At 43.0% G+C, this 27615-nt stretch overlaps 1 protein-coding gene across 1 annotated transcript in view; it reads right to left on the bottom strand.

The window, feature by feature from the left end:
- Nucleotides 1-27615, bottom strand: part of KCNQ1 (potassium voltage-gated channel subfamily Q member 1) — a 1107170-nt gene that overhangs the window by 163507 nt on the left and 916048 nt on the right. Inside the window, exon 15 of the mRNA XM_078682891.1 lies at nucleotides 22447-22508. Coding sequence (XP_078539017.1) covers nucleotides 22447-22508 — 62 coding nt within the window. The remainder of the gene's footprint in view (nucleotides 1-22446; nucleotides 22509-27615) is intronic.

Genomic DNA, 27615 nt, shown 5'->3' with positions numbered 1-27615 from the left:
TGTGGGACCTACCCGAAAGTCCGGTTTGGCTTGATGACATCCTGGCAGTCCCTTTGAGGGAGGCGGGCATGGAGGTTTGGGGGGACCTTTTCTATGAGGGAGATTTATTCTCATGGGAATATTTGCAAGCCAAGATTGGTCCTAACTTTTCACGCTTCAAATATATCCAGATTTATAGTTGGACAGCAGCCTATAAAACATCTCCTGCTAATAAAAATAAGTTCAAACTGGGTGGACATAGCCCCTTTATCTCCGATCTACTAATCAGAGGGCCAGAAAAGAAAGAAATATCTAGATGGTACAACTCTATAATGGAGGAGGTAGATGGAGACTTTGTTTTAACAGAGTCAGTATGGGGTTCTGTTCTGGGGGATGTGAACTTACAAACACTTTGGAAATCTTCTTTCGAGCTCTTGTGGAGTATCGTCAAGCCATCATGGCTTCGCAGAAATCACATCTTTACCCTTTATAGAGCGTATTACTCCCCCTCTAGACTTTCTAAATTTACAGGAGGTCAGACAGTGTCCTGCGCTAAATGTGGTCAAGTTGCTGCTTCGGATACACATATGTTCTTGGAATGCCCGATACTAACAGCTTTTTGGCAGAATATCAGCAATTGCCTCACTGAGTCTTTAGGAAAACATGTCACAATGGATCTGTCCTTGATTATCTTTGGAGTGTTGGAAGGAGTACAACATCTACCTAAATGTTTAGTTTTTTATTCCATCCTGCTCGCAAGAAGAGAGATCTGCAGGAAATGGAAGGACCCCTCACCTCCTACCTTTAGAGACTGGCAAGACTCTGTATTGCGGACATCAGTCATGGATTTGGCTAGATCTGGAAATCGCAGAAAAAGGGCATTTTGGCATCTGATAAAGTGGTCTCAGTGATGTATTCGGGGTTTTTGTTTTTTTCCCCGAGTCCAATGATTGATCTCCTAAGGTGCTCTCTGTTTTCAGCACCATTGGAACAGCTGCTATCCGGTTCATGCCCGGCTCCTATATGGCTGCCAAAACTACTCCGAGATCTGCTGCGGGATGGCAGATTAGGATTTAGTGCCTCTTTGGATTACGGTGGAAGACTGTGGGATAGATGGCCTTCAAGATATGTGTCCCTACCAGTTTTTAACTGAGTCAGTTATTCTCCGTTGATTCCTTTTTGGCACTGGTCTAAACGGTGGTTATGAGGACAAAAAAAAAAAGACAAAAAAAAGATGTTCAGTTGCAGAGTAGACTTTTGTAGAGTGCAGTGGTATAGAATGCAGTGGTGTAGAGTGGTGCAGAGCATAGTGACGTAGAGACGAGAGGCATAGAGTGAAGTGGTGCAGAGTAGAATAGAGTGACTTAGAGTGCAGTGACAGATTATAATGGTGTAGAGTGCAGTGACATAGTGCAGTGAGGTTAAGTGTTGTAGAGTATGGTGGCATAGAATTCAATGGTGCGGAGTAGATTGCGTAGACTGCATTGGTTTTGAGCAAAGTGATGTAGGGTGCATTAGCATAGAGTACAGTGGCACAGAGTAGAGTGGAGCGGAGTAGAGTGGAGTGGCGCAGAGTAGAGTGGAGTGGCACCAAGTGAAGTTGAGGATACTTGGCACCTCAATGAGTCTGAAGGTGCTCACTGCAGCACTCATCCCCGAAGATCCCAGACCCTGCTCTCCACTGAAGAACACAAGTCCACGCCGAACCGGAAGAAAGATGTCCCTCTCTTATGGACAACTCCTCCTCGTGGTCTTTGGTTTTGAACCACTGTTTAAGCAATAGAAGCAATCATTACGGACAGGTGGCGTGGCACGTGCAGGGAGGGCCCACCCATTCATGGGGCCCCAGTCCTTCGGGGGGTTCCATTCAGGCCAAGGTCAATGAAAATCTGTGAGATATAGGAGAATGGGGAGCCCTCATTCCATTCTGAGGGGGGGGCATCATTTTGCTTCACTGAATACAGACTACAATGACTATTTGTCTCGTTAATTTCAATAACAATATTAAAACAATGTGTTACCAACAGATTTGTTTCTTAAAAGCGCTGAAAGTTTGATTTTAAAATAACCAGTAGCACATAAATCGTACACTAACAATAACAGAATGTGGTGTTAAGCAATTGCTTATCTTCGCGTCTCCATGTTACAGTCAACAACAACGTTGACATTTACAGTCTTGAAAGACGCATTGTCTGCCAGCCGCCTCCCTGTCACTGGAATTTTGTACAACTGGCCCACAACTATGACTCAGGCCACTCTTTACGATGGTGCATTCAAGAGGAATTTAACTACCATTATAACCAACGCCTTAGCATTTAAAACCGCGCGTCAAGCAATGTTCGCTTTGCTCCTTTTATATCCCAAGACCAAATGAAAGCAGGACTGTCTCAGAGCTGAATCTCCGGGCAAGTATCAGTGATAGCAAGCAGTCTCTACAAGGGTTACAGCAGTTGAAGCTAAACGGGAAAGGTTTGTTTTGTTTACATCCCTCACTTGCTACATGGTCAAATATAATCTTGAACAAGCATTTGCAATGCAATCGGTCTCGCATTTTTGAATGTGAGAGCTACTAGCCTTGTACATTAAAATGTTTTTTACTTTTTGTTTCTTTGCAGTTGAGTGATCATTTAGAAAATAAGTGCACACTAAACCAAAAAAAGAGACATTGTGAAAAAAGTGGCTGCATAGGTTTCCAACTTACAGTAGCACTAGGGATAAATGGGCATGGGCCACTGACAATGTCTTTTACCCATGTGTTTTGGATTGGAGTGGATGTATGTGGTGTGGAGTGGAATTACGTGCCTTGGATTGGAACTGTGTGTGGTGGAATTGTGTGGTGTAGAGTGTGTGTGGTGTAGAGTGGGTTTATGTAGTGGAATTATGTGGCATGGTGTGCAGTGGAAATATGAGGTTACTAATTATGTGGTATTGAGTGTACTGGAATTATATGGAGTGGGATTGTGTGTCAGAGTGTAGTTATGTGGAATGGCAATCTGTGGATTGGAGTGGTGTGTTGTGGAGTGGTGTGTTGTGGAGTGGTGTGTGTGGAGTGGTATGTTGTGAAGTTTAATTACGTGGTGTGCTGTTGAATTTTGTGGCATGATGTGGAATTCTGTAGTGTGGACTGAATATGGGTGTTGTGTAACTGTGTTGCTGAGTTAAAATATGTGGTTTGTTGTGGAATTATGTGGTGTGGAATGGAAATGTGTAGAGCTGAATTGTGTGGCTTAGAAGTGTGTATGCTGACTGCAATTATGTGACATGGTGTGGAGCTATGCAGCCACCCTAATGCAGTATGGATTTCTAACTGAAAAATATTGGAAGGTAAAAAGGCTATCTTCATCCTGGTTTCAATGATAACTCACTTCAAAAGATTGAAAATAAGGAAATCGATGCTGCTATGTTACAATAATCGTGTTTACAACAAATCAACACAAACGGAGGTTACCAGCTTACTAAATCCTAGGCTTTCCTTAGCAACACATTGTATGGCTGAATTACTGGTTCATGTTTTTTAAAGTAATTGGATTGACATTAACAAACCTTAAAAACATTGACCTGAAAAAAACCCAAGTTAATGGTTCGAGACTAGGGCTGATTAACTGAGGCACCAGGATAAGTGGTAGTGTCACCTGTTATTTATAGTAATAGGAAGCTACAAGACTATGGAAACAAGCACAATGCAAAATCAACAAATATTAATAGGCATGAACAATACACATTATTAAGTTTAGATTGTTTTCCCACATTTTCCCTTACCAGCGTGGATAGTAGATTAGAAAAAACAGCCAATGGAATTCTCAAATGTGTGTGAGAAATGTTTTTTTTTATCACAGACAGCCTGGCTGCCTGGTTCAGCGATCCTCGCCTAGCTGAGGGAAACAGGGCAGGCAGCTGAAGAGCTCTCAGGTGCTGATGCCTGCACTTCAAGGGCTTACATCAGCAATAACATTATGCAGAGGGGATTTCTACTCCATGCAGCAACCTGCCATCTGTGAGGCCTAAAGCAGCATGGAGTAGCGATAAAGAGAGACAAGCATTTGCAATGCAATAGGTCCCACATTTGCGAGAGTTTAAGCTGCCTTTTATCCGTTTTGATAATTAACACATAAATAAAAGGCATTATCATTTACAATGCCAATAGCTCAAACTCTTTTGAATGCGAGACACAGTTCGGGTCAAAGAAGCGACCGGCATGGTCCTGGGCTGCTTGGAAAATGAAAGCACACATTGCACACAGGAAAGCATGTGGTGTCTGCAGTAGGAGAAACTCATAAAAAAGTGCTTACAGACTAAACAAGCATTTGCAATGCAATAGGTCTCGCATTAGGAAAGTTTGAGCTATTGGTATTGTAAATGACAATTTTTTTATTTATGTGTTACTTTTGAAAATAGTGAAATTAATAGCTTTTTCATTTACAGTGTCAATAGTTACACCTTTCGCAAATGTGACACCTATAGCATTTGTAATGCAATATGTGTTGTATTTACGTGACTGAGATGTATTGATATTTCAAATAACAATGGCTTTTATTTTTTGTAATAATTAATACTTATATAAAAGGTATTGTAATTTATAATGGCAATAGCATAAACTTTTATAAATAACTTTTGTGAAGATTATGTTCAGTGTATTTCATTGTGACGTAAATCCAAGAACAGAAGTGAAATATTAACATCTTTTTGTCACATTTGAAATAAAGCTTGAAACATTGAGAGAACATATTTGAACCAGTTGTTGTTGAATGGTTGCACAGAATGGAGAATATAAAAACATATGTGCGTGTAGTGCGTATGAGATATGCACTCTTACAGAAGGGGTTCTTCCCGTTCTGTCTGCAGGACGATCTTAGCCCGTGGGTCAGAGTCTGGTTGCACCTGTTCGGTGCTAGTTTAAATTGCACTGCTGCTGTTTGTGCATTGGCTGTTCTGTGCTCTTAATATACGTGCTATGCCTCACAGCGAAGCTTGGAGTGTGTGGTTGGGGAATGAATGACTATTTTCAAAACACAACATTTACCCTGAGGGGCAGGACAAATGACTGCATTTACCAGCATGCACGGGGGAGAAACAGTTTAGGCAGCTACTGTGCAACTGCACCTATTTTGAGGCAGCCAGTGTCTTTAGTTCTGCACATCTTTCCAAGGTTTTATGTCGGCGAACACTTACTTATACTGGGCTGCAACGTTTGGGGCAGCGCTGTGTATTTCGAGGCACTTGCGCCTGGTCGGCAGTGTCTGGGGTGGTACGGTGTAGGCGGCAGTGTCAATGGCACTGCAGTATAGATGGCAGTGCCTGTGGTGGTGCTCTGTATTTCATGGATCGCGGTGGCTTACACGTGTGTCTGGGCGGCAGTGTCAGCGGTGGTGCAAAGTAGACGACAGACAGTGTCTGTGGTGGCACGGTGCAGGCGGCAGTGTCAGTGGCGCTGCTGTGCAGCTGGCAGTGCCTGTGGTGATGCAGTGTATATCAAGGGTCGCTGTGGCTTACACGTGTGTCTGGGCAGCAGTGTCAGCGGTGGTGCAGCCCGGGCGGCAGTGTCTGTGCACTGCATTTCAAGTCTCACACACATGCCGGTCTGCGCTGACTGCAGTGCTCACAGCAGTGGGGCAGGCTCTGTGAGCGCTTCCTCTCGCCTCCCTGACCCCATACCAGTAAGTCTGAGTTCCGCCAGACTGGGACTTCTTTCACATCATTGCCCTTTGGGATGCAGTGTGGTATTGTATGGGTATTTATATAGTGCTTACTACCCCTGTTAAGACTCTGAAGCACTAGCTCGCTTCACACAGCCGATCCCACAAAATCCTCAAGTCGTATTTTGTAAACCTCAGGTTTGAGCAGCCCCACTGGACCTGTTTATTGTCTGCGTCATGTGACGCGCAGTCCTGTATTTGTTCAATGCCTGTCGTTCATAAATTGTCCAGACACTCAGTGTCAAGTACCTCTTCGGCATTCTGGCACCTGTATTAGGACAACTAAACGAACTACGGGCAGCAGAATTTCGTGAAACATATGAGACTTGGCAAGCTACCTCTTTGCCATGCGTCAAGATGAAAGCCTCTACTTGTTATGAACTATTTTTTAAATCTTAACACAGAAGTGCCTGGCGGTCCCACGTCACTTAATTTCGTGGGCGACATGCAGGAAGGAGATCGCTGTCGTTGTGCTCCCTTGATCAACACAACCAATGAAAGACACATTAATGGGGGCGTGATGGACACCAACAGAGGACTCTTATGACACCGGCACCATTGCCCTTTATTGTGGCAGCAGTCCCAAGCTTGGACTAAATATGTGAACGTGTCACTCACAATTAGCACTATTGCTGTAGCATTAGTGGTCTTTTCAGGCAAATGCGTACAACTAACTTCACACTATAAAGCCAGTGCAAACGAGAATATAAGTTCTCCAATGAAGTCCCTGAGCCCACATATGAATTTCAGTGCCGAGCCCCAGCTAATAATTGGGTACGGCATGTTACAGCCCTACACATAATCTACTCTACCTTCCCTCTGTGGACAGATTCAATTATCGCCTACACCCTCGCATGGACAAATCCAGTAACTTTCAGCACTTTACATTGAATATGTCCTGTACACAACGTCCCCCTCACTTCAAGGTACGGTCACCCTTTTCACGGCCAGAAGAAGTTACCTTCACAGACACAATACGTACTGACTAGATTACCGCAACACCCTGAAGGCCATACTCTACGGGCGGGTCTAACCTCCAGTACGAGCTTGGTGTTGCTTCTAATCTCATACACAGCTTCATAATAGAACTCCAGGTATAACCCCTACTTCCCTCCAGAATCAGTCTCTCCTTCATTACATTTCTATCCATCACATTTCACCACTCTCATCTCACCTTCTCTTCAGTTCAGACCCTCTTCTCTCCTGGCTGGGTTATTTGCAGCACTTCCCAGTATTACGTCACGTCCGTTTCACCATTTCCGGTACGGCTGGCTGTCATAATGGAGGCGGGGTTATAAAGTAGCGCGTAGATATAGAGAACGGGGAAGGGAATTCTCAAGTGGTGTGTGAAGTAGAAGCGTTGTAGGGTTATTAATTATGATGTCGCAGTTTCGCGATCCTGGGGTCGGCTCACAGTTCTTGTGTCGTGTGAAGTGGATGCAACCGTGTACGCGGAGGGCGTGGAACCACGAAGGACAGGGAGGAATTTCCCACCCGATTTTGCATGGGGCGGGGAAAGGACGCAGTGGACACACCCCCTCAGATTTTGAAGTGGAAACTGAGAATTAAACACTAACAAACACAAGTGACGTCAGGCGGGCGCACGCACTTACGCGCAGGGGCAGAGTGTTTTTGGCCGCTTCTCCGGCTCCGCTTGCTGATGGCGTACAAGAGGCGATGGACGGCACTGGAGTCCCTGGCCGTGTCGCCCCCGCCCACCGTAGCAGTACTGGAGCCCCTGGCCGCGTCGCCGCCGCCCGCCCGCCCACCCGCCCATCCATTGGGAGCTGGAGCCCACAAGAAAAAAGGGCAAGAAAAAGAGCCTGGTGAGGTAAGAGGGGGGGGAGCGTGTGTGTATGCAGTGTGTGTGTGTGTGCGCGCGTGTGTGTGTGTGTATGCGACGGCGGGTTCTCTGTATGTATGGGTGCGTGCATGGGCGCTCGTGTGTGTGTCTCTGGGTATGCGCATGCGTGTTGGAGCTTCCGAGGCAGGAGATGGGCACGTTGCCGTGCGCGCCCACGAGATGCAATCTGCGCTCGTGCCCATCTTGTGTCCACATTCCCAAATACGGCTGACAATAGGTCTAGAAGCAGACAGCAATCAATGCTTCGCATTGAATGCAGGTCTGCTCGACCTAAAAAGACATACGTGTAAAGAATGTCTGGCATAATATCGACGTTGAAAATATCGACGTCAAAAATATCGGAGGCGAAATATAGCCATCAACAATATCGAAGTCGATCTACATTAAGGGAAGTACAAAAATATCGAAAAAATATATATAGTTGTAAAAAATATCATTTTTTGTAATGTTTAAAAATTATATAAAATTAAATAAATAATGCATATAATTAAAATAAACAGTTAAAAAGATGTTTAAAATTATAAGTAATACACATAATGTAAAAAAAATAAACAGACAAAATATAATATATACTTAATATTTACAATTAATTACTCTAATAACTTATACATTATTAGAAAACATTTTAGAAATTATAAATACATATGTAAACATACAGCTTTAATATAAATAAAAATATCAAAACTATATATAACAAATTAAAAAAATTATTTTAAATAAATTATACACTACGTTAAATAAAACAGTAAATATTGGATAGCTTATGGGAAAAAATTACTATTTGCTCCGGTCGTTCTTGGTCAACCGCTCGACTCCATGTGGGTAGGTGTTGAAGGCTGAGTCCGGCCGACGGACAGGTGCCTACTCTTAGGTGCCATTACATGGGAACGGACCGTTGAAGCACACTAGCAACTACATTAGGGTCAGACAGTAGAAGGCAGGACCAAGTGGCCTGCGCATATACTTACCTCCAGAGGCAGGTTGTATATCCCCCCTATCTGTGTAGCACGGTTTTTCACTTATTAGGTCCTTAAGAATTGCAATGAATGCAAGAAACATGTCGGACTCCGGGTAGTAGATACACTACTGGACCATTGTTCCAGTGTGTATCTCTCCCTCACTAATTTTTAATAAGGTAGTTAACCACATCATTATAGTAATCCGTGGATTACCTAACCTGTTTTAATAATTTTTTCACTCACTTTACACAACTACACCCCTTTTATTACCCTCACACCCACATGCAACAACTGGCAGGAATAAAAGATCTCCGCTAAAGAGCCCCTTCGTGGGTGCCTGTCAGACATTGCAGCGCCAGTCTGACGAGGAGCAAAAACCCATATGATGAAGCATGACACCTAGCTTGCTGGGTGTGTGAGGGTTTTAAGTTCCAAAAGGGGAATTCCCCTTTTCTTCTCTCTTTCGCTTGGTTTCCCTTTCCTTTCCTTCCTCTTCCTCCCAATCCCCCCGGGGAACTGGGTACCTCTCATTGTTTCAAAAAATTACTATTCCAACTCCAGAGGGTGCAACAGTAGGAAAAGTGTTGAATAGTGTAGGGCTCAAAATAACTTTCTAATAATCAAAATATTTTTTTTGTAAAAAAAAAAAAGTTTAATTATTAAATTACAACAAATTAATTAATATTTATAAAAAATGTATTATCAAATACCAATAACATTTTTAAAAATTAATTTTCAATACCAACAAACATTATTAAAAAACAATTAGCAAATCTTTTTTTAAATTAAAAATACATTATTGATAAATATCAATAAATCATAAATAATCAAATGTAATTGCCAATCAATAATTAATGGACAATAAATTAATTTAAAACATTAATTATTAAAAATGTATTACCAATTAAAAAATAATTAAAAATAATTAATTATCAATACTCAACACTAAAATAAATGACAATTACAATTAAATTACTTTCCACCCTATTACCCTAAAACCTCACAACACACTTCAATAATAAATTAATACACTTAATTTAATTACCAATTAATCAATTAATAAAAAAACAATGAATAAATATTTATTACAAATTAATAATTATTTAACATAAAAATAATTATCAATACAAAAAAATAAAAATAAAATAATTACTTAATTACAATTAAATTACTTCCCAACCTATTCCCCTATAAACCCAATTCCGCTACAGAACTAAAACGCAAAATGTATTAAAAAATATTGAATAATTCCTAGAAAATATTTAATTTACTATCAATAAATCACTTCCCACCCTATTCCCCTATAAACCCACAACCCGCTAAGGTACTAAAACACATAATTTACTTAAAACAATTATTACTAACTTCTAAAAATGTAATACATATATTTTAAAACTAGTACAATAATTAACAAAAATTATAAAAACATACATACAAAATACATAACACTAATATTGATATCGATATTAGTAACATTGATATTTTTACTATCGATATTGCTAACTTCAATATAAACATAAACAGCCTTCAGGTCGATATTCTGGTCGTCGATATTCTTGATTTCGATATTCTTTCCCTCCGATATTTTGGACTCGATATTATTGTAGGTCGAACATAAAAACTTGATATTTAGACTGTTTACCACGTGTAACAACAGAAGTAAAAGGGTCAGTCCTCATGGGAGTTTACAAATGAAGACAAGGCGGTACTAAGGAGGGACTAACAACCCTATTAAAGGATCAGAAGCCAGAGTTTATGAAGGACAATGACACAGGCCAATGAAAAATATGAGCGGAAAGTGGACGGGGCTTCAAGTCCATACTCCAATACAGCATGCCGCGCAGAGCAGTGCATGTGCTGCCAGGTGCAACCTAAAAAGACTGGATACCAGTATCAGGGGTTTATGGTCAAGCGCATGGATCTAGTGCCTAGATGATCAGCAATGCACGTACATTAGATTAGGGGAATAAAGGGTGGTGACATCTACCATGGTAGATCCAGTCTGGAGGTTTTCAGCTTGAGTTTGCAGAATGGCTCTAGAAATAAACCAAGGAAGGCGACTTGGATCCTGTAACTCAAGAAAGGAAAGGACTCCCACCTCAAGGTAATCCGCAAAATCAGTAGGAACCTTAAGGTCATGGAAGGTTGCTTCTAGTGGGGTCCTGATGCAAGTGTCTTCCGATGAGGAACGAAGACAAGAAGCAGAGGTTGCATAGAGAAAATGAATGGGCTATGCCTTTCGCAGATCTCCACTACACAATAGGAGTAGTTTTGGTATGTGGGGCAGCCAGAGGTTTGGGGAAATCTTGTGAGTGAGTATCTAGAGTACAAGAAGACAAACTGGCCCAGAGGACGATCTAGAAGGTGATGTGCCAGAAAACTTGATTTTCTAGATTTTTTTCGCATAAAACTCTGAATTTTCATGAAATCACTTGTGAGGTATGTAGAGAGAGAGACTTAAAGAGGAGCCCCCCGCCGCCTTCAAAGGAACAGCTGCTGGGTCAGGGCGACTTGTCGCTCCTCGGGGGAATGCATTTCTGTTTTTGGCTTGTTACGCAGGTGTGGCGACTTTAAAAGTTCCTGTTTTAAGGTGACCTCATAGGAAGCTTGACTTGCTTCACTTCCTTTCTTCTAATCAGTTCATATTTAAAAGTAACCTAGTCTGAGGTAGAATCATATTCAAACTTGAGAGGGAGGTGTCATGCGCAGTATGTGGGTAATCCAGCTGAGCGTCAAACTGCCTAGCCGAGGGCATTGAAGACAGACTCCGACTCCCGGGTTAAAGAGGGTGGTTTTAGAGGAGACCTGTGGTGAAGGTGACAGGTAGGCAGCATCGAGAATGGTAGAGAAATATGTGGTCTGCCTAACTCCTTTTTCAGGTAAATGCATGAGAAAAGGCAAAGCCCAGGAATTTTAAACAAAAGCTGGGGCTCCAAGTGATGAAGTAGACGAGAACGAATATTGCTGCTTCATGATCATTAAATCTAGATCCCGAGTCAAAGGGGTACACCTGTGCTAGAAGATGAACGTCACCCAATTGCTCCACGGGTAGTTGTTGTACAGTATAAAAATAAGTATTGATAAATACTAAGGGGCCCATTGGGATGGCAGGAGGACCTTCGTCCGCCCGACACCCTAGCGGTGCTGGGACCGGCCGACAGTGGTGCAGCAGTCCCGCAACGGCAATTATGATGCCACCATGGCGGTGGCATCCTCCATTTCCAGCATTGTGGCGGGCGGTGCTCACAGCACCGCCCGCCATAATGCTGGGAATGCACTGTGTGCATTGTCATGCACAAGGTGACAGGCACCGCAAGGTGCCTACCACAATGTCCATGACAATGCAGGGGAGTACCATAGGTACCACCCATTTGCACCCCCTATCTCCCCCAATACCCTGAGGGCTCGCACTGGGCCCCCAAAGAAAAGACCGCATGCCTTTCGATGGAAAGCTGAACTCCGCCACCATCATAATATGGATGGTGGTGTTTTGCAGACACTGCCACCATATTAAACTCTTTCCTGCCCGGTCGACTTATCGACCGGGTTGTTTTAAGCGGTGGACGGTATTCCCGTCCGCCGCGGTACCCCCGCCATACTAATATGGCGGGGGGTGGGGAAGGATATAGGGCGGATCACCACCGCCATGGGGGCGGTGGCGATCCGTCCTACATCCTAATGGACCCCTAAATATTTAACAAGCATTTGTAATGCAATAGATCTCGATTAGGAAAGTTTGAGCTATTGGTATAGTAAATGACATTTTTTATGTATGTGTTGTTTTTGAAAATAGCGAAATTAATAGCTTTGTCATTTACAATGCCAATAGTTTTAACTTTCGCAAATGTGACACCTATAGCATTTGTAATGCAATATGTGTTGTATTTACGTGACTTAGATGTATTGATATTACAAATAACAAAATAACAATGGTTTTCATTTTTTTAAAATAATTAATACTTAAATAAAAGCTATTGTAATTTATAATGGCAATAGCTTAAACTTTTGTAAATAACTTTTGTGAAGATTATGTTCAGTGTATTTTATTGTGACGAAAATACAAGAACAGAAGTGAAATATTAACATCTTTTTGTGACATTTGTAATAAAGCTTGAAACATTGAGAGAACATATTTGAACCAGTTGTTGTTGAATGGTTGCACAGATTGATGCGGTGGTGGCGCTGAGTGATGTGGTGGCAAAAAGTGATGCTATGGCGTTCAGTGATGCTGTGGTAGCGCATAGTGATGTTGAGGTGCCCCTGAGTGATGCTGTGGTGATGCGATAGAGTGAGTGCGATAGATAGATAGAGGTCGGGCGATAGATAGATACAGTGAGGGCGATAGATAGATAGACAGATAGATAGAGTGAGGGCGATAGATAGATAGATAGATTGAGTGATGGCGATAGAGTGAGGGTGATAGATAGGCAGATAGAGTGAGGGCGATAGATAGAGTGAGGGCAATAGATATAGTGAGGGCGATAGATAGACAGAGTGAGGGCGATAGATAGATATAGTGAGGGCGATAGATAGATATAGTGAGGGCAATAGATAGACAGAGTGAGGGCAATAGATAGAGTGAGGGCGATAGATAGAGTGAGGGCGATAGATAGAGTGAGGGCGACAGATAGAGTGAGGGAGATAGATAGAGTGAGGGCGATAGATAGATAGAGTGAGGGCGATGGATAGATAGATAGATAGATGGATAGATAGACTGAGAGCGATAGGTAGATAGAATGAGTGGCGATAGATAGAGTGAGGGCGATAGATAGAGTGAGGGCGATAGATAGAGTGAGGGCGATAGATAGAGTGAGGGTGATAGAGTGAGGGCGATAGAGTGAGGGCGATAGATAGAGTGAGGGCGATAGACAGAGTGACGGCGATAGATAGTGTGAGGGCGATAGACAGAGTGAGGGCGATAGATAGAGTGAGGTGGCCCGTGGTGGCCGTGGTGGATGTGGCTGTGGTGGATGTAGCTGTGGTGGATGTGGTGGTGGTGGACGTGGTGGTGGTGGAGGTGGGTGTGGTGGTGGTGGACATGGTGGTGGTGGACATGGTGGTGGTGGACGTAGTGGTGATGGACGTAGTGGTGGTGGATGTGGTGGTGATGGACGTAGTGGTGGTGATGGACATAGTGGTGGTGGTGGACGTGGTGGTGGTGGACGTGGAGGTGGTGGACGTGGAGGTGGTGGTGGGTGTGGTGGTGGATGTGGTGGTGGGTGTGGTGGTGGGTGTGGTGGTGGGTGTGGTGGTGGGTGTGGTGGTGGATGTGGTGGTGGATGTGGTGGTGGATGTGGTGGTGGATGTGGTGGTGGACATGGTGGTGGACATGGTGGTGGACGTGGTGGTGGTGGACGTGGTGGTGGTGGACGTGGTGGTGGTGGACGTGGTGGTGGTGGACGTGGTGGTGGCGGACGTGGTGGTGGCGGACGTGGTGGTGGTGGACGTGGTGGTGGAGGTAGTGGATGTGGTGGACATGGTGGTGGTAGATGTGGTGGATGTTGTGGTGGTGGACATGGTGGTGGATGTAGTGGTGGATGTGGTGGTGGACTTGGTGGTGGACTTGGTGGTGGACATGGTGGTGGAGGTAGACGTGGTGGTGGTGGATGTGGTAGTGACCTCGTGGTGGCCGTGGTGGTGGACATGGTGGTGGACATGGTGGTGGTGGACGTGGTGGTGGATGTGGTGGAAATGGTGGTGGTGGTGGTGGTGGTTTTGGACGTGGTGGAGGTGGGTGTGGTGGTGGGAGACGTGGTGGTGGTGGACATGGTGTTGGTGGACGTAGTGGTGGTGGACGTAGTGGTGGTGAATGTGGTGGTTGTGGTGGTGGTGGGTGTAGTGGTGGTGGACGTGGTGGACTTGGTGGTGCTGGATGTGGTGGTGGTGAATGTAGTGGTGGAGGACTTGGTGGTGGATATGGTGGTGGACGTGGTGGTGGTGGTGGAGGTAGACGTGGTGGTGGTGGTGGAGATAGACGTGGTGGTGGTGCATGTGGTAGTGGCCTCGTGGTGGACATGATGGTGGTGGTGGATATGGTGGTAATGAATGTGGTGGTGGATGTGGTGGACATGGTGGTGGTGGACGTGGTGGTGGTTGTGGACGTGGTGGAGATGGGTGTGGAGGTGGTGGTGTGGTGGTGGACGTGGTGGTGGTGGTGGACATGGTGTTGGTGGACATAGTGGTGGTGGATGTGGTAGTGGTGGGTGTGGTGGTGGTGGGTGTGGTGGTGGGTGTGGTGGTGGTGGACGTGGTGGTGGTGGATGTTGTGGTGGTGGTGGGTGTGATGGTTTGGAGGGCTGAATACGAGAGGCAGTGAGAGAGAAAAAAGAGAGACAAGGGAGAGAGAAGCAAAGCGGGAAGTAGAGAAGAAGAGAACGGCAGATAGTGAAGTTGTGGAGAGCTGGGGGTGGCGTAGGGGGCAGGCGGAGAAGACAAAATGAAGAGGGGTGGATACAGTAAATGTGAGAGAGTCAAGATGAGAGGAAAGTGGACAGGGTGGGGAGAGGTGGCATGGTTGTGGAAGGGAGACTTCAAAGCAGAGGAGGGACGAGAGAAGAAAGGGGCTAGTCGGAAACAAGACGAAGAGCAAGAGTGCATACACAAGAGCATGCGTTACTTTGACGTCCTTACGTTTTCAAGATACAATGACGTTTAAGAGGGCTCGTGCACAGCGCCCATTAGGTGACACAGACTGTAAACAAGCAAGTAGACTCCTTGTAGTTACTTTATGTCCTTACTGCTATTGTTTCATTGGCTTTCATGAATTCAGTCAGACCCGTTAACCTTAGCTTCAGGCAGAAAATAGGGAGAAGAAAGTGAAAAAAAGAGGAGGAGAAACGATAGAGATAAGAAAGGAGGGACGGTGTGTAAAATATGGGGCGAAATGAAAGGAAGAACTGAAGACAAGAGAGAACAAAAAAGATGATAGTGGCAGGAGTGAAAGTACAGCAAGAGGAGGAGAATGGAAAAGCAAAAATGAAGATAAGGAAGAGGGAAATATGGAAAGTGACAAGGGTAGAGAAGGGACAGTGGAGGGAAAAACGTGTGAGCTCAAGGGTGGAGAAAGGGGAGAACAAGAAATAGGAACACGAATAATAATAAAGAGGAAGGGTGAACATGAAGCTTGCAAGAAATATATAGTGGAGATGAAGAATGGGAGAGAAGAAAGCGAGCAAAGTGATTTGATACAAAGGGAAGAGTGGCTGAAGATAGTAATTGTATTTACAAAGCGCGTCCTACCACTGACGAAGCGATGTGTGAGAGGGAGACGTAAAAGAGAGTCAGAAAGATATGCAAGGAAAGAGAAGAGTGCGATGAGGTGGGCAAGAAGAAAGAATGAAACATAGAAGGGTGGGAGAGACGGGGAGAACTGAAAGAGGTGGGTGAGTGAGAGTTATGAAAGAGAATAAAACGAGGAGTGACGAGAAAGCTGCGAAAGGAAAGTGAATGAAAAGTGCGCTACGTAGCTATGGCGAGGAGAAAGAGGAGTGGGAGATACAACGTAAGGAAAGAAGAAACATTGTGATATATGTGAAGGGATGTAGAAGGGCCAGAAGGGCCAGAGAAAGATCTGAGGAAGGAAAATTATAGACGGAGAGAAAGGGAGACTGACAGAGACTAAGATATGAGAGAAGAAGGAGAAAATGAGGTGAGTGGAGAACAGGAAGGTTGAAAGGAGAAAAAAGGAGTGAAGAATGAAACAAGAGAGGTAAAGAGTAAGAATGTTGATTTTAAAATGCTGCAATCGCTGCAATACATTTGAGAGAAAGTTTATTTAAGAACTCTGCAATGGATTTGAGAAAACATTTAATTTAAAACGTTGCAAAACCTTCTGTGAAAGTTTATTTAAGAACGCTGCAATACATTTGAGCAAACGTTTTTTGAAGAAAGCTGCAATGCCTTTAGGAGAACGTTTAGTTAAAAACACTATTTAACAAGCTCTCTGCATTGCTGTGGTGGGTGCGGGGGAGCGCATTCCTCTGAAGTCTGATGCGGGGGGCGGGGGAGCGTATTCCTTTGAAGTCTGGTGCAGAGGCTCAGACAAATGGTGTGCAATGTGCGATGTGGCTGGCGATGTGCACGCGCCTTCTCACATGCACTGTAACTAATCCGCAGTTTGGGTAGACTTTTGAAAGCCTTACTATTATCTCGCCAAGCAATGCTGTATGCTAGACTTAAAAACAGGTTTATATGTTAATTATTAATATAAAACGTTATGGGCCTTGTCCATAAAAACAACCACCAACAGTTACACAGTAGCCGTTCAAAGATACAAAATGGACAACAAATCAGATCAAATTCAAGAAGCAATGCATGCAGTGTCGAAAGGTCGGCAAAGGTGATCAAATCACTTGCAGGCACCTTGTTGTCACTGGCGGTGACCTCATCAGAGATACCTTTAAATACAATCGGGATAAACTGACGGCAAACTGTGGTTTCAGAAAATAAGTATAGCGTTGGGTAGACCGACGCAACTACTGGCCACCTGGAAGAGTAAATAGAGTTTGTGAAAGGAAAAGAAATAACCTGAATGGCTCCACCTCGAGTAAGTAACTTTCAGTAAAAGTAGCCCCCACCCCCAAAAAAAACCGTCATGTAACAATGTTTGCCAGCAGGTAATAAATGAAATAAGCAAGGAATTTAATATATCAAAATGAGAGAAAAATATACGGAAAAAAAGAAAGGCTGTGCTTAAGTAGAGGGTGACAGTAGGAGGAGCCCCAGCCTATGCTCAGCCTCCGACACGTGGCCCGACTGTCATTGAAACCTGTTGTCAAAAATCTCATTCCCAACCGACTTCCCTTCGCTACTTCCACCCCACTAATCCCAAAATCTCTAGCCCGCCAAGATCCCTCGACCCCGCGTCTTAGGAACAAGCAAACCTAACTATTCTAAAATTAAGTGTAGCAAAGTTTGCGAAGCTGCTAAACAAAGAAATATTTACGCACAGAAATCTTTGTTGGGATCTGAAACCAAACACCATGTGCAGATTTTGAATGGTGCACAACAGTGCCCCTACCCCAATTAAAACTATCGGTGGGATGTAATAACTGTCACTGAATTACAGCCGCCTCCTCACCAAAACACAAAAAAATGCATTAAATACATAACTTTTACATTTTGAAAGATGGGCTACGACTCCTGGGGGTGGGAATGCACCTACTGTTCTCCCTTTAAAAAGGATCTGTTTGATCCCATTGAAATGTAAACCTGGAAAACAAGGCAAAAATGGAAGGTCCTTCTGACTAATTAAAAGCAAATGGCTTGGCTCAAAGGAAGAGGTGACTTTGGGGCCGGAGTACGTGATAACTTTAAACCTGATGGAGAGAGGCAGCCCCTGCTGTGTGCAAATGGCAGCTGGGATCAACCCTTTCTGGCAGTCAGCAGAGCAGCTACCTAGGTAAAAAGCATTTGCAATGCAATAGGTCTCGCATTTGCACGAGATCTATTACATTGCAAACGGTAGGCATCACGGACAAAGGGAGGGAGGGTGGACAGGGGGAGTGAAGGCACGGGCAAAGGGAGGGGGTGGACGGGGTAGAGAAGGCATAGACAACGCAATGGTGGGAGGGGGGCGAGAAGTCATGGACAATGAGAGGGCATACAGGGGGAGAAGGCATGGACAACAGGAAGGTGGGGGGAGGAGGCACGACAACAGGAGGAAGGGGGGTGGGAGTAAAGAAAGCACCAAAGCATGTCGTGCCTGCAGTAGGAGAACCTCATTAAAGAAAATAGTGCTCACAGTCTAAATAACACATACCGTGTAACAACCAAAGTAAAGGAGCCAGTCGCCATGGGAGGTGACAAATAAAGAGGAGGAGATACTAAGGCGGGACTAGCAAGCCTACTGGCTAATCAGAAGCCAGCATTTAGGACAGACAATGACACAAGCCAATGGCAAATAAGGACGGAGAGTGGGTGGGGCTTCTATTCTCTACTCCTCTACAATAAGTCTGACAGAGCAGCGCATGCGCGCTGGCTCTAGGCTTGACCTAAAAAACTGCTTACTCACGTGGGTCCCTGGCGTTGTTCTTCTCTGTCACAGTACAGGAAGCTCGGGCCTCTGCTGCTGTGCTGGCTGGAGGTGTCTTAACAGATTCTGCCTTAAGTGCATTTTACAAATGGTCCTATGGACACTGCAATGGCAACAGCTTGTTTAATTGCAGGATTTTTAAAGATGGACCGTCCGAAGTTAACACTGGCATGAAAGTCACTGGTTTGAACCAGTGCTCGAACCAGTAGGTTTGGTGTCAAGGAGTGACGTCGGCAGGTGGACATTTTACTTATGGAGTAAAGTTACAGTAGTGGGTGGCCCATAAAACCCTGCAGCTGTGCTGCACGTGAGAGCACAAACTCCTGGAAGAAGCCCGCTCATAGCACCTTCCATGGGTAATTTCACCCAGCGTACATTTTTGGGCAGGTATTGTAAACCTTGATGATCCCAATATGACCCTCAAAGGCTAGGCTCTGAAATGCTCTGGCTAGTGAGTTGTTTTCAGCCTGGGCTATGGGGTTTTTCTCGCCCCTGTACCTTTCTATTGTGTTTCAACCTAATAACAAATATCCGCATGTTTATATTAATTTACCCATTATTGGAACCTTGGTGCAATTTAACCCCTCCCCTGCTGATGACGGAAACGCTCCGTCATCAGCTGCGGTGGCGCTGTGCTGATGACGGAGCGGTTCCGTCACGGCCCGCTCGGCGCGCCACGAATTCCGCGCCGGACGTTCCATTGAGCGGGCGGGGCCGTGACGGAACCGCTCCGTCATGAGCACAGCTCAACCGCGGCTGGTGACGGAGGGGTTCCGTCACCAGCATGCGGCCGCCGCGCGGCCGCCCTTCCCCCTTAGCACTGCGACGGAATAGCCGCCGCAGTGAAGGGGTTAAAAAAAATGGTAGGCAAATCTAGTACAGGGCAGTTGCCCAATAGGGAGAAAAACAAAAACCGTCGGCAAGCGAAATACAAAACACAAGCAGTAAACAAACAGTTTGATCAATGAGCAAAATAATAAAATAATAAACAAATCATTAAATTGATACACCATCAAATATGTTTTTATTTTTAAAAAAGGCACGAGCAATCTAAAGTACCAATACTGTCCTAGTTTATCAAACCAAAACACCAAACCTTTGCAGTTGCACACAATTTAACCGCATTAAAAAAAAAGAGGTCTCTCGTTAAAACTGCTACAATTTCGAAATATACCTTGCGTTTACACGTAATAGCATCGGCTTCGGAAGGAACAGTACGCAGATACAGTGCCTGGCTGTTTCTAAATACAGATCAAAAAAAGTCGGCAGACGGAGTTCAAAGCACAAGCAGTAAACAAACGGTATTCGGACATCAAGCAATATCATTTTAAAAATAACACACACATCTTTAGTAAAAATGAAACAAAGCCATTTCTCGATGCCTTTTGAGACAAAGAACAGATGCAGAGCAGGGATGTTTGTCAGGCGGAATTCAAAACATTACCAGTAAACAAGCTAATATTACCAATATAGCGGACATGCACAAGCACGACATCAACAAACAAGCAGTGTTGTGGGAGGGGCAAAGGGGTTGGGAGGGGACAAACCTTAGGAACGGGTCCCAGCGGTAACATGCTCATGAAATAAATGCAGCCCTGACGAAAAAAGAACATTCAGAAACAATTCATGCAGGCTGCAAATGAACAAAGAGTGTGCCCACACACAAGGAAAACACCTTTAAAGGAAGGATAGGTGTAATACTGGCTAGGACAGGCTATTAAGTGTCCTCCTAAAAACAACTTCTTCCTTAACTTGGACTACAAAATCATCACAGGAATTCATGCTATGAGGCTTTTATGAACCATGCTGCACAAGTATCAACTTCACAGATTAATCTTGGTGCAGGCACTGCCTCACACAACGGCAATGGTGTTATTGAAGATTAAGCAATTATTTGATCGATTCTCAAGGCCATTCCTCCGGGGGCATCAGATGGCTCTATATTCAATATTTATTCATACTGCTCAGCTGTTCCATATTAATACTCATGCCTCAGTTATCATAAATGGCTATAATTTTCAACCAATTAATATTAAGGAGGTACCCACAAGGCTGCTCAGTGTCAAAGATCTTGTATGCCATCTACATGGAGCCTTTCAAGGTACCTACTAGTGAGACGTGCAGCTGCACCTTGCTTGAGTTATTCTGTCTGCTTCACCCTCTATATTGATGACGTTGCCATCCATGCTCCAAACATACAGAACACTTAAGTAACCACTGATGAACTAGTTGATGCAACAAGAGAATTATTATGAACTCAATCAAAAATAATCACAGATTTTAGACGACATCGCATGCACTCATTTGACCCTAGAATGGGAGCATCAGCCATACATCTCGACAAACATGTGTCAGGCAATGTTGAGTTCTGCTATCACCAGAACCAGGAGGCAACTCTTTTCAACTGTATTAAAAGTACAAACAAATGCGGGAATCTGCAAATTTCTATGGTGGCAATTATCAGTTTCATAAATCAGCCTTCTTCTCGAATTAGTCTTCCTATTTTGCCCAGTTCCATCAGTATTCATTAGAAATCTTGATGCAGCCATCACTAGATTTAGCCAAGGAACTGAAACAGCATCGCTAGATCTTTACACCTTCTCCTGCTCCAGGGCAGCAGGTATGTTCCAGGCTGGAAGCTCTGTTTTTGGATATCACTGGGAAGCAACTGATACACCCTATCGTGATAAGTGCTCCCTGGAATATGGTTGTGTCCACTCTGACCTTTAGGAGTTAGGGTGAACCCGATGACGAAGCATGCCACTACTAGAGTGGGTGAGGGTTACATAAAGAAAAGGGTAAATTCCCCTTCCCATCCAGCATAACCAGTGTGCCATCATTAGGCGTATCGGTAGTTCCCCCACAACCGATCTTCCAAAGGAGTCGGTCTGGCTCTGGATGGGATACTTTTTTGTTCAATAATATACAACAGGGAGGACATATCCCTCCGCCCTCACTTTAAGAGGATGTCTCTACCCTCCAAGGGGTGCTGGACACATCACCCCTTAAGATTGTTAAAGAAACAACTGATACAACTTTCTCAGAGGCTTCTACCGCTGGACTCCATGTTTAGTGTTCCTTTTGACACAAGATCAGTCTATTTCAGTTTGAGAGTCTAAGATGCTTCAAACAAGTCAGATTCAGGCCCATGTTGCCTTTTATGAAGTGTAGGCAGGTTTAGGAAAATTCCAGTATCCTCAACTTTTACACAACGTCTATAACATGGGGTCATGACCAATTCACCTCTATTTTCTTAGACATGCACTATAAGATATAGCACAACACATCTATATTTAGGCTGTAAGATTTCTTGAGAGTCTAATGCTTAAATTATTTGTCTTACTCAAAGCCAAATTTGATTTCCCTAAGACTGCCTTTTTAAATGCCTGCAGATGAGTAACTACTTGACTAGGTGGCCACCAACTACAAAGTTCTTTAGAGATTTTCCATAGTTGAACCATCTGGATCGAGGGTTTAAGTGCCTCGGGAAGAGATGACTATATTTACCTTCTTATGACAGGAATGTTGACCTAAAACTTTAGGTGAGGAAGTGGGGAGGATGGGCAGGCACAATGATTTCAGAGGCATATTTTACATTCTACGTTGAGGAATTTAACCAAAATGAGGCTTAAGTAATCCAAAATGGTCTGATGTTGCTTGTGTTCCCCGGTGGAGGGTACCTTGCCTGATAACTCAGACCAGATTATTCCTATTGGAGCTGGTGCCAGACTGATATGCATATGGCTGGCCCCTCTCTAGAGTGGCACAGAGTCCACATAAGAGAATTATTCGGAATGCGGCCCAAGTGATTGTAACCAGTTTCTCCATCTCATGTAAAATATACATTGTTGTTACAATTAGTTTATTATTGAAACAAAAAATGAATATAATGCAATTAACACATTACGCGGATCTTACCTTTTCCTCTACTCTGTTCAGTCGGCTACCAATTGTATTATTTCCCTTGTCCTTTGGTTTTTCTGAGAAGAAAGGCACATAACAAAATGAGTAACACATTCAAACATTCAAAAGTAAAAGAGGGCACTGGACCAGTGATGAAAAGCCTGCAGCATGATTGACAGAAGAAAACAAATCAAGAGAAGGTCTACACCAGGTGTTGTCAAACGAGTGGCTCGGAGCTACTAACAGCTCTCCTGCTACTAGTGAGTAGCTCTCCTCTGCTACTAGAGAGTAGCTCACTTATGTGCAGCCCAACTTAACAAATGAAAAGCTTTTGTTTGGTTGAATTAGGTATGTTGCCACACTTGAAAAGGCTGTATTTATAAGTAAAGTTTGTGTTTTTCCATAACTGATAAGTAGAAGTTTGGAGAAAAAATATATTTAAGGCTAACAGTTAAATTGTAATTTATCGTGCATTGCGGACTCTTATCACCGATTTCCTTTCCTAGATGCCAGGCAGCATTGTGTGTATGACTGCTGTGGCATGTAGAGACATTCAGAATTAAAAACTGATAAAGCTGTTTGTTTAGATATCATTGGTGGTAACCTTGGCTGGTGCACTGAGTGGTCATTGCTTGTAATTTTGCACGCAGTGGCTACTAATGTGTGGAAAGGTCATTAATAGTTTGTTTAAGTAGCTCGGGATCATTTATATGATTTATATTCAAGATAAGTACTTCTTATTATAGAAAAGGTTGGAGTGCCCACTCCACCCTAGGCCAAATCAAGGTAAAAATATTCACTCACGAACTGTCTGAAATTTTATAATAATCCACATTTCTAAAGCGCAAACTATCACTCGTAAGGGTCTCCAGGCGCTGGGGGCCGTCAGCAAGATTAAGCAACCTATTGCCCAGTGTCACATGGTCCCACTAATCTGCCACTGGCGCCGGGGTTCGAACCGTGATCCCCAGATTCCAGCGTCAGTCGCCCTGGCCGCGGCGCCACACCTCTCCCTTATAATAATCAGTATTTAAAAATTATAGTTTTTGACCTAAGAGGGAGAACTTCGTAGTTCCAGTTTGATATGCAGTTAGGAAAAATATTCTCTGTTTAGTGTAGTTGGATTTAAGGCATTTATCGAGATACAATATAGTTATGGGGTTTGCCGGAAGGATTTCTTTAAATATTTACAGTTATGTAGCTTTTTGGTTAAAAAGACAGGTGGTCCGAAAAGTATAGTTAAAATTGTTATTATGGACTTGGCGCGGGATAAAGAGGGCTGTACTATATTGCCAGATTTATAATGAGTTGTGCAACCTGCGATCCGATGACCTTGAGAGGCAGGCAGATAAATGGGACCACAGACTTGGTATAGAGGGCTCGAGGTTTCTCGAACCCTTAAAATTGGGCCATTCAGTACTGTGTTCATCAGGGCTGCAGGCACAGTATTACAAGACAATCTTGGATCTATATTATATGCCTGCTAAAGTAGCTGAATAGGGTGGCTCAGTGGGTATCAGTTGTCCCGCTGTCAAACCCCTCGGGCAGACGTGGTCCATATGTTTCTACTTGTCCACAACTTGAAATCTTGAAGTGAAACAGAGGAATTTCTGGAGCTTTCCCTGAAGGTGAAAGTAGTTATTGGTGCAGGGAGTTAGGGGCCAGATGGAGCTCAGCCATATTTATATATCTGGCCATGGCTTTGGCCAGAGTATACATGTCTTTAATGTAAGATAAATTCTCCCTTGGAATGAACATATAAACCACAATCATATATCCAAAATACACATCATACTCACAAATATGTATCAACAGGAGCGAAACCAACACAATTATAGACTTACAATAAATCATATAAAAACATCAAAGAGATTTGTATTTGTTTCCCATTATTGTAAACATTCATTAGTGATACAAATTATTAAAAACACAAATCATATAACATATGTGCAATAGAGCCGAATACACAATGACTACAAGAGACAACGGCGCATGATATCTTAAAAACTCATAAAAAAACATTAATTCGATTGAATCTGGTCCCACAATTCAGTGCCCTTTAGTGGCTTAGCAGCACCAGATAACTGCTTTTTTTTAGAATATAAATCCTTTTTTATAAATAATAGTTTATTATATTTTCTTCTATTACATTTAAGGACTAATTATAATAATAAATAACTATAACAAACAACAAACAAATAAGTTGACTCGTTTAAAAAAATGTAGTTATGTGGTCTTTCTGAGTATTTCTTCTATGTCTGCTATAAATCGGCAAACATAGTGCGAGCCTATTGGTACATCAGATCAGCACCTTTTGATGACATCAGACGCTTAGCCATCGGGTCTCACTGGTGCTGCACATCATTGTTTGATCAAGCTAATATTTAAGCATCTAAAATTCGAGTAAATACAGAAGTTCGTTCATTTAAGAACCGCAGTGTATGTCTGTTTAGACACGCACTCTGAGACGGAGGTAAGCCTGCCCATGACATCGGTTTGTCCACGCATTTCTTGCTAACGTAGATAGTTTCACACGAGCATTTAGGACAGGAGATTGGTGCTGTGCTCCGTTACGGTTCCTTTTCTGGGGCCGACCGTAGTACAGCTTTCTTGATGTGGGTGTATAGACTTATGTCCCATACTCAATTACATTTTTTTTGTTGCCATTTACATTCCCTAGGTTTTCCGTAGAGGGGAACCTGATCGTTTTTAGGTCGAGGACCGTCGCACTGCTTAGCAGTGGGTAGAGTCCGAAGATTTTATGTTTTTTAGTTAGGGGGCTTGAACCCGCCCCTCTTCTCCATTGGCTGGCTTCATAAACGGAGGCCAGCCATTGGAGGAGAGGGGCGTCATTCGTTTCAAGCCCCATCTTTTTCGGATTGAGGGGTGTGTTTTTTCGTTTCTTTCTATTTACTTTCTCTCCTCTTCCCATATGTTATATGAATTTGTGTTTTTAATAATTTGTATCACTAATGAATGTTTACAATAATGGGAAACAAATAAAAATCTCTTTGATGTTTTTATATGACTTATTGTAAGTCTATATTTGTGTTGTGTTTCTCTCTTGTTGATACCTATTTGTGAGTATGATGTGTATTTTGGATATGTGATTGTGGTTTATATGTTAGTTCATTCCAAGGGAGAATTTCTCTTACATTAAAGTCATTTTACTGGCACCCTGTCCCTTGGATAGTAGGCCCACTCCCTCCTTTTTTAAATGAGCAGAATATATATGTCTACAGCATGGCTGGACCCGGTGGCCTCCTCATATTCTTTATTGCTCACCCGTCTCCTATCCATTTTTAATCTTGAAAAAGGGATCTATGAACAAAAAAGCAGAAGGGCTAAAAAATGGTGTTAAACTATATGGGCTCTGATTTATCAATGGCAAAGTGAGGATGGGGGTGACATTGATGTAGATATAGTGCTTAATCAATTGTTTACATTTGTATCTGTATTTTGACCTTAAATCTCCTTAGGTAATGTATTTATTCATGTGCCCTCTGTAAAATCTCTAATAAAAATACTTAAAAAAAATACATTTTTTAAAGGAAAAATATTCCTATAAGTTTGCATCTGTCAGAAACTCCTTTAAAATAATATATTCATTAAATTTAGGCATCTTATTGGCCACTGAAGGGAAGAACAGAGTATTTTTTTGTGGCGGAATATCCTGATACCTGATACAGTCTAATACTGTCCCAATACATTTCAGCTTAATAGTGGCAAAATACCATCTATGTTAAAACGCAAACCTGCATTGGCTAAGCCAATAGGTCTCACCAAAAAATAAAAAAATTTAAAAAAAGGTCCCATGATGCAATTACTGTTGTTTTTCATTCTGTAGGTGTATGTGTATGGGTAATCACGCATTCGTGTGCCTACAGAATCATGTGGGCACCATTTGTATTATTTACTGATTCAAAGTAATGGATGTCACTTGGATCACTGCATAAATTATTTTTTTTGTGGTGTGAAAGCACAAAATAAAAATAGGAAAAGGATCAGAAGGGTGAGAGGGGACAAAGAGCAGGTGAGGGATGAGGGGAAAAGTAACACTCACTGGAGAGAGCAATAATTGGGTGGGGAGGGAGAACGCAATGAAGAGAACAATGGAGCTCAGGAGGGGAGAAACACAAAATAGACTGAGCAGTAGGAGGGAAACAGCAATATGGAGGGGAAGGGAAGAAGTTTATAAAGGAGACAGCCACACAGAGTGCAGGGAATTTGGCGGGGAGGCGCACTAAAGACAGAGTGAGCAGCAAACGAGAGAGAGAGTAACACGGGGCTGGTATTTGGGAGGGAAGAAGCACATGCTGGAGAGTGTTAGAAAACACATGCACTCTTATGGAGTGCTTAAACAATAATAAAAAAATAGTTCCCAAAAAGAGAGCAATGGAAGGATACAAGCCAGCCAATCAAAAGAATTGTAGGGAAGCTAAGTTCCAGTGCAGGTTAAAACACAAGAAGAGCAAAGCAAGCCACCAACTAAAAAGCAAGCAAATGACAGTGACAATGAAACTAACGAATGGTAAGCAATAGATGGGATGCAAACCCACTGCAAGTTTCCAATCGGTCTTTCACAACCAGAGAGCTTGCACTGTCTGGTGGGCAAGACCTGAAAAAACAAGCACTGACGCAGCCCAGTCGTTTGGACTCTGTGATCAGCAACTTAAACACTATGTCAGATCTCCTCCCATGTTATGACATTGGCTGCTAGGAGATCTTTTTCTCATTTTCAGATGTTAACCCAACGAAAACTACACTTGCCTAATATGCTGCTGGTCATAGGGTAATATGCTAACGTTTGAAAAGAAGAATCATGTTGTATGACTTACTTTGTTGGAGGGGCAAATAACAGCCCACATAAATTCCTGATTTTATGATTTAAATATTGTTTTGGATATAAATGTGGGAATAACTGAATTAAAGTAGTGGAATCTTTTTTTTGTAAAGAAAATTTATTTTTCTAGTAGGTTGTACTTTACTTATAAATTACTTAACCAACTGGGATAAAATGTACAGATAATACAGCATTTGTTGTCATATTTAGGTCTGTAGAAATGTATGATTATTTTGAGTGTTGTGCAGATTGACAACAAACATTTGAGTTTTAGATTTAGTCACATAGTCATTTATTTAAAAAGGTATATTAAAAATAGCAATGTGTACCTTAGAGGTGTA

Source organism: Lissotriton helveticus, chromosome 3_1, assembly GCF_964261635.1.
Source record: "Lissotriton helveticus chromosome 3_1, aLisHel1.1, whole genome shotgun sequence".
Lineage (NCBI taxonomy): Eukaryota > Metazoa > Chordata > Amphibia > Caudata > Salamandridae > Lissotriton > Lissotriton helveticus.
The sequence above is the reverse complement of the archived record's forward strand: the minus strand, read 5'-3'. Positions and strand labels throughout refer to the sequence as shown.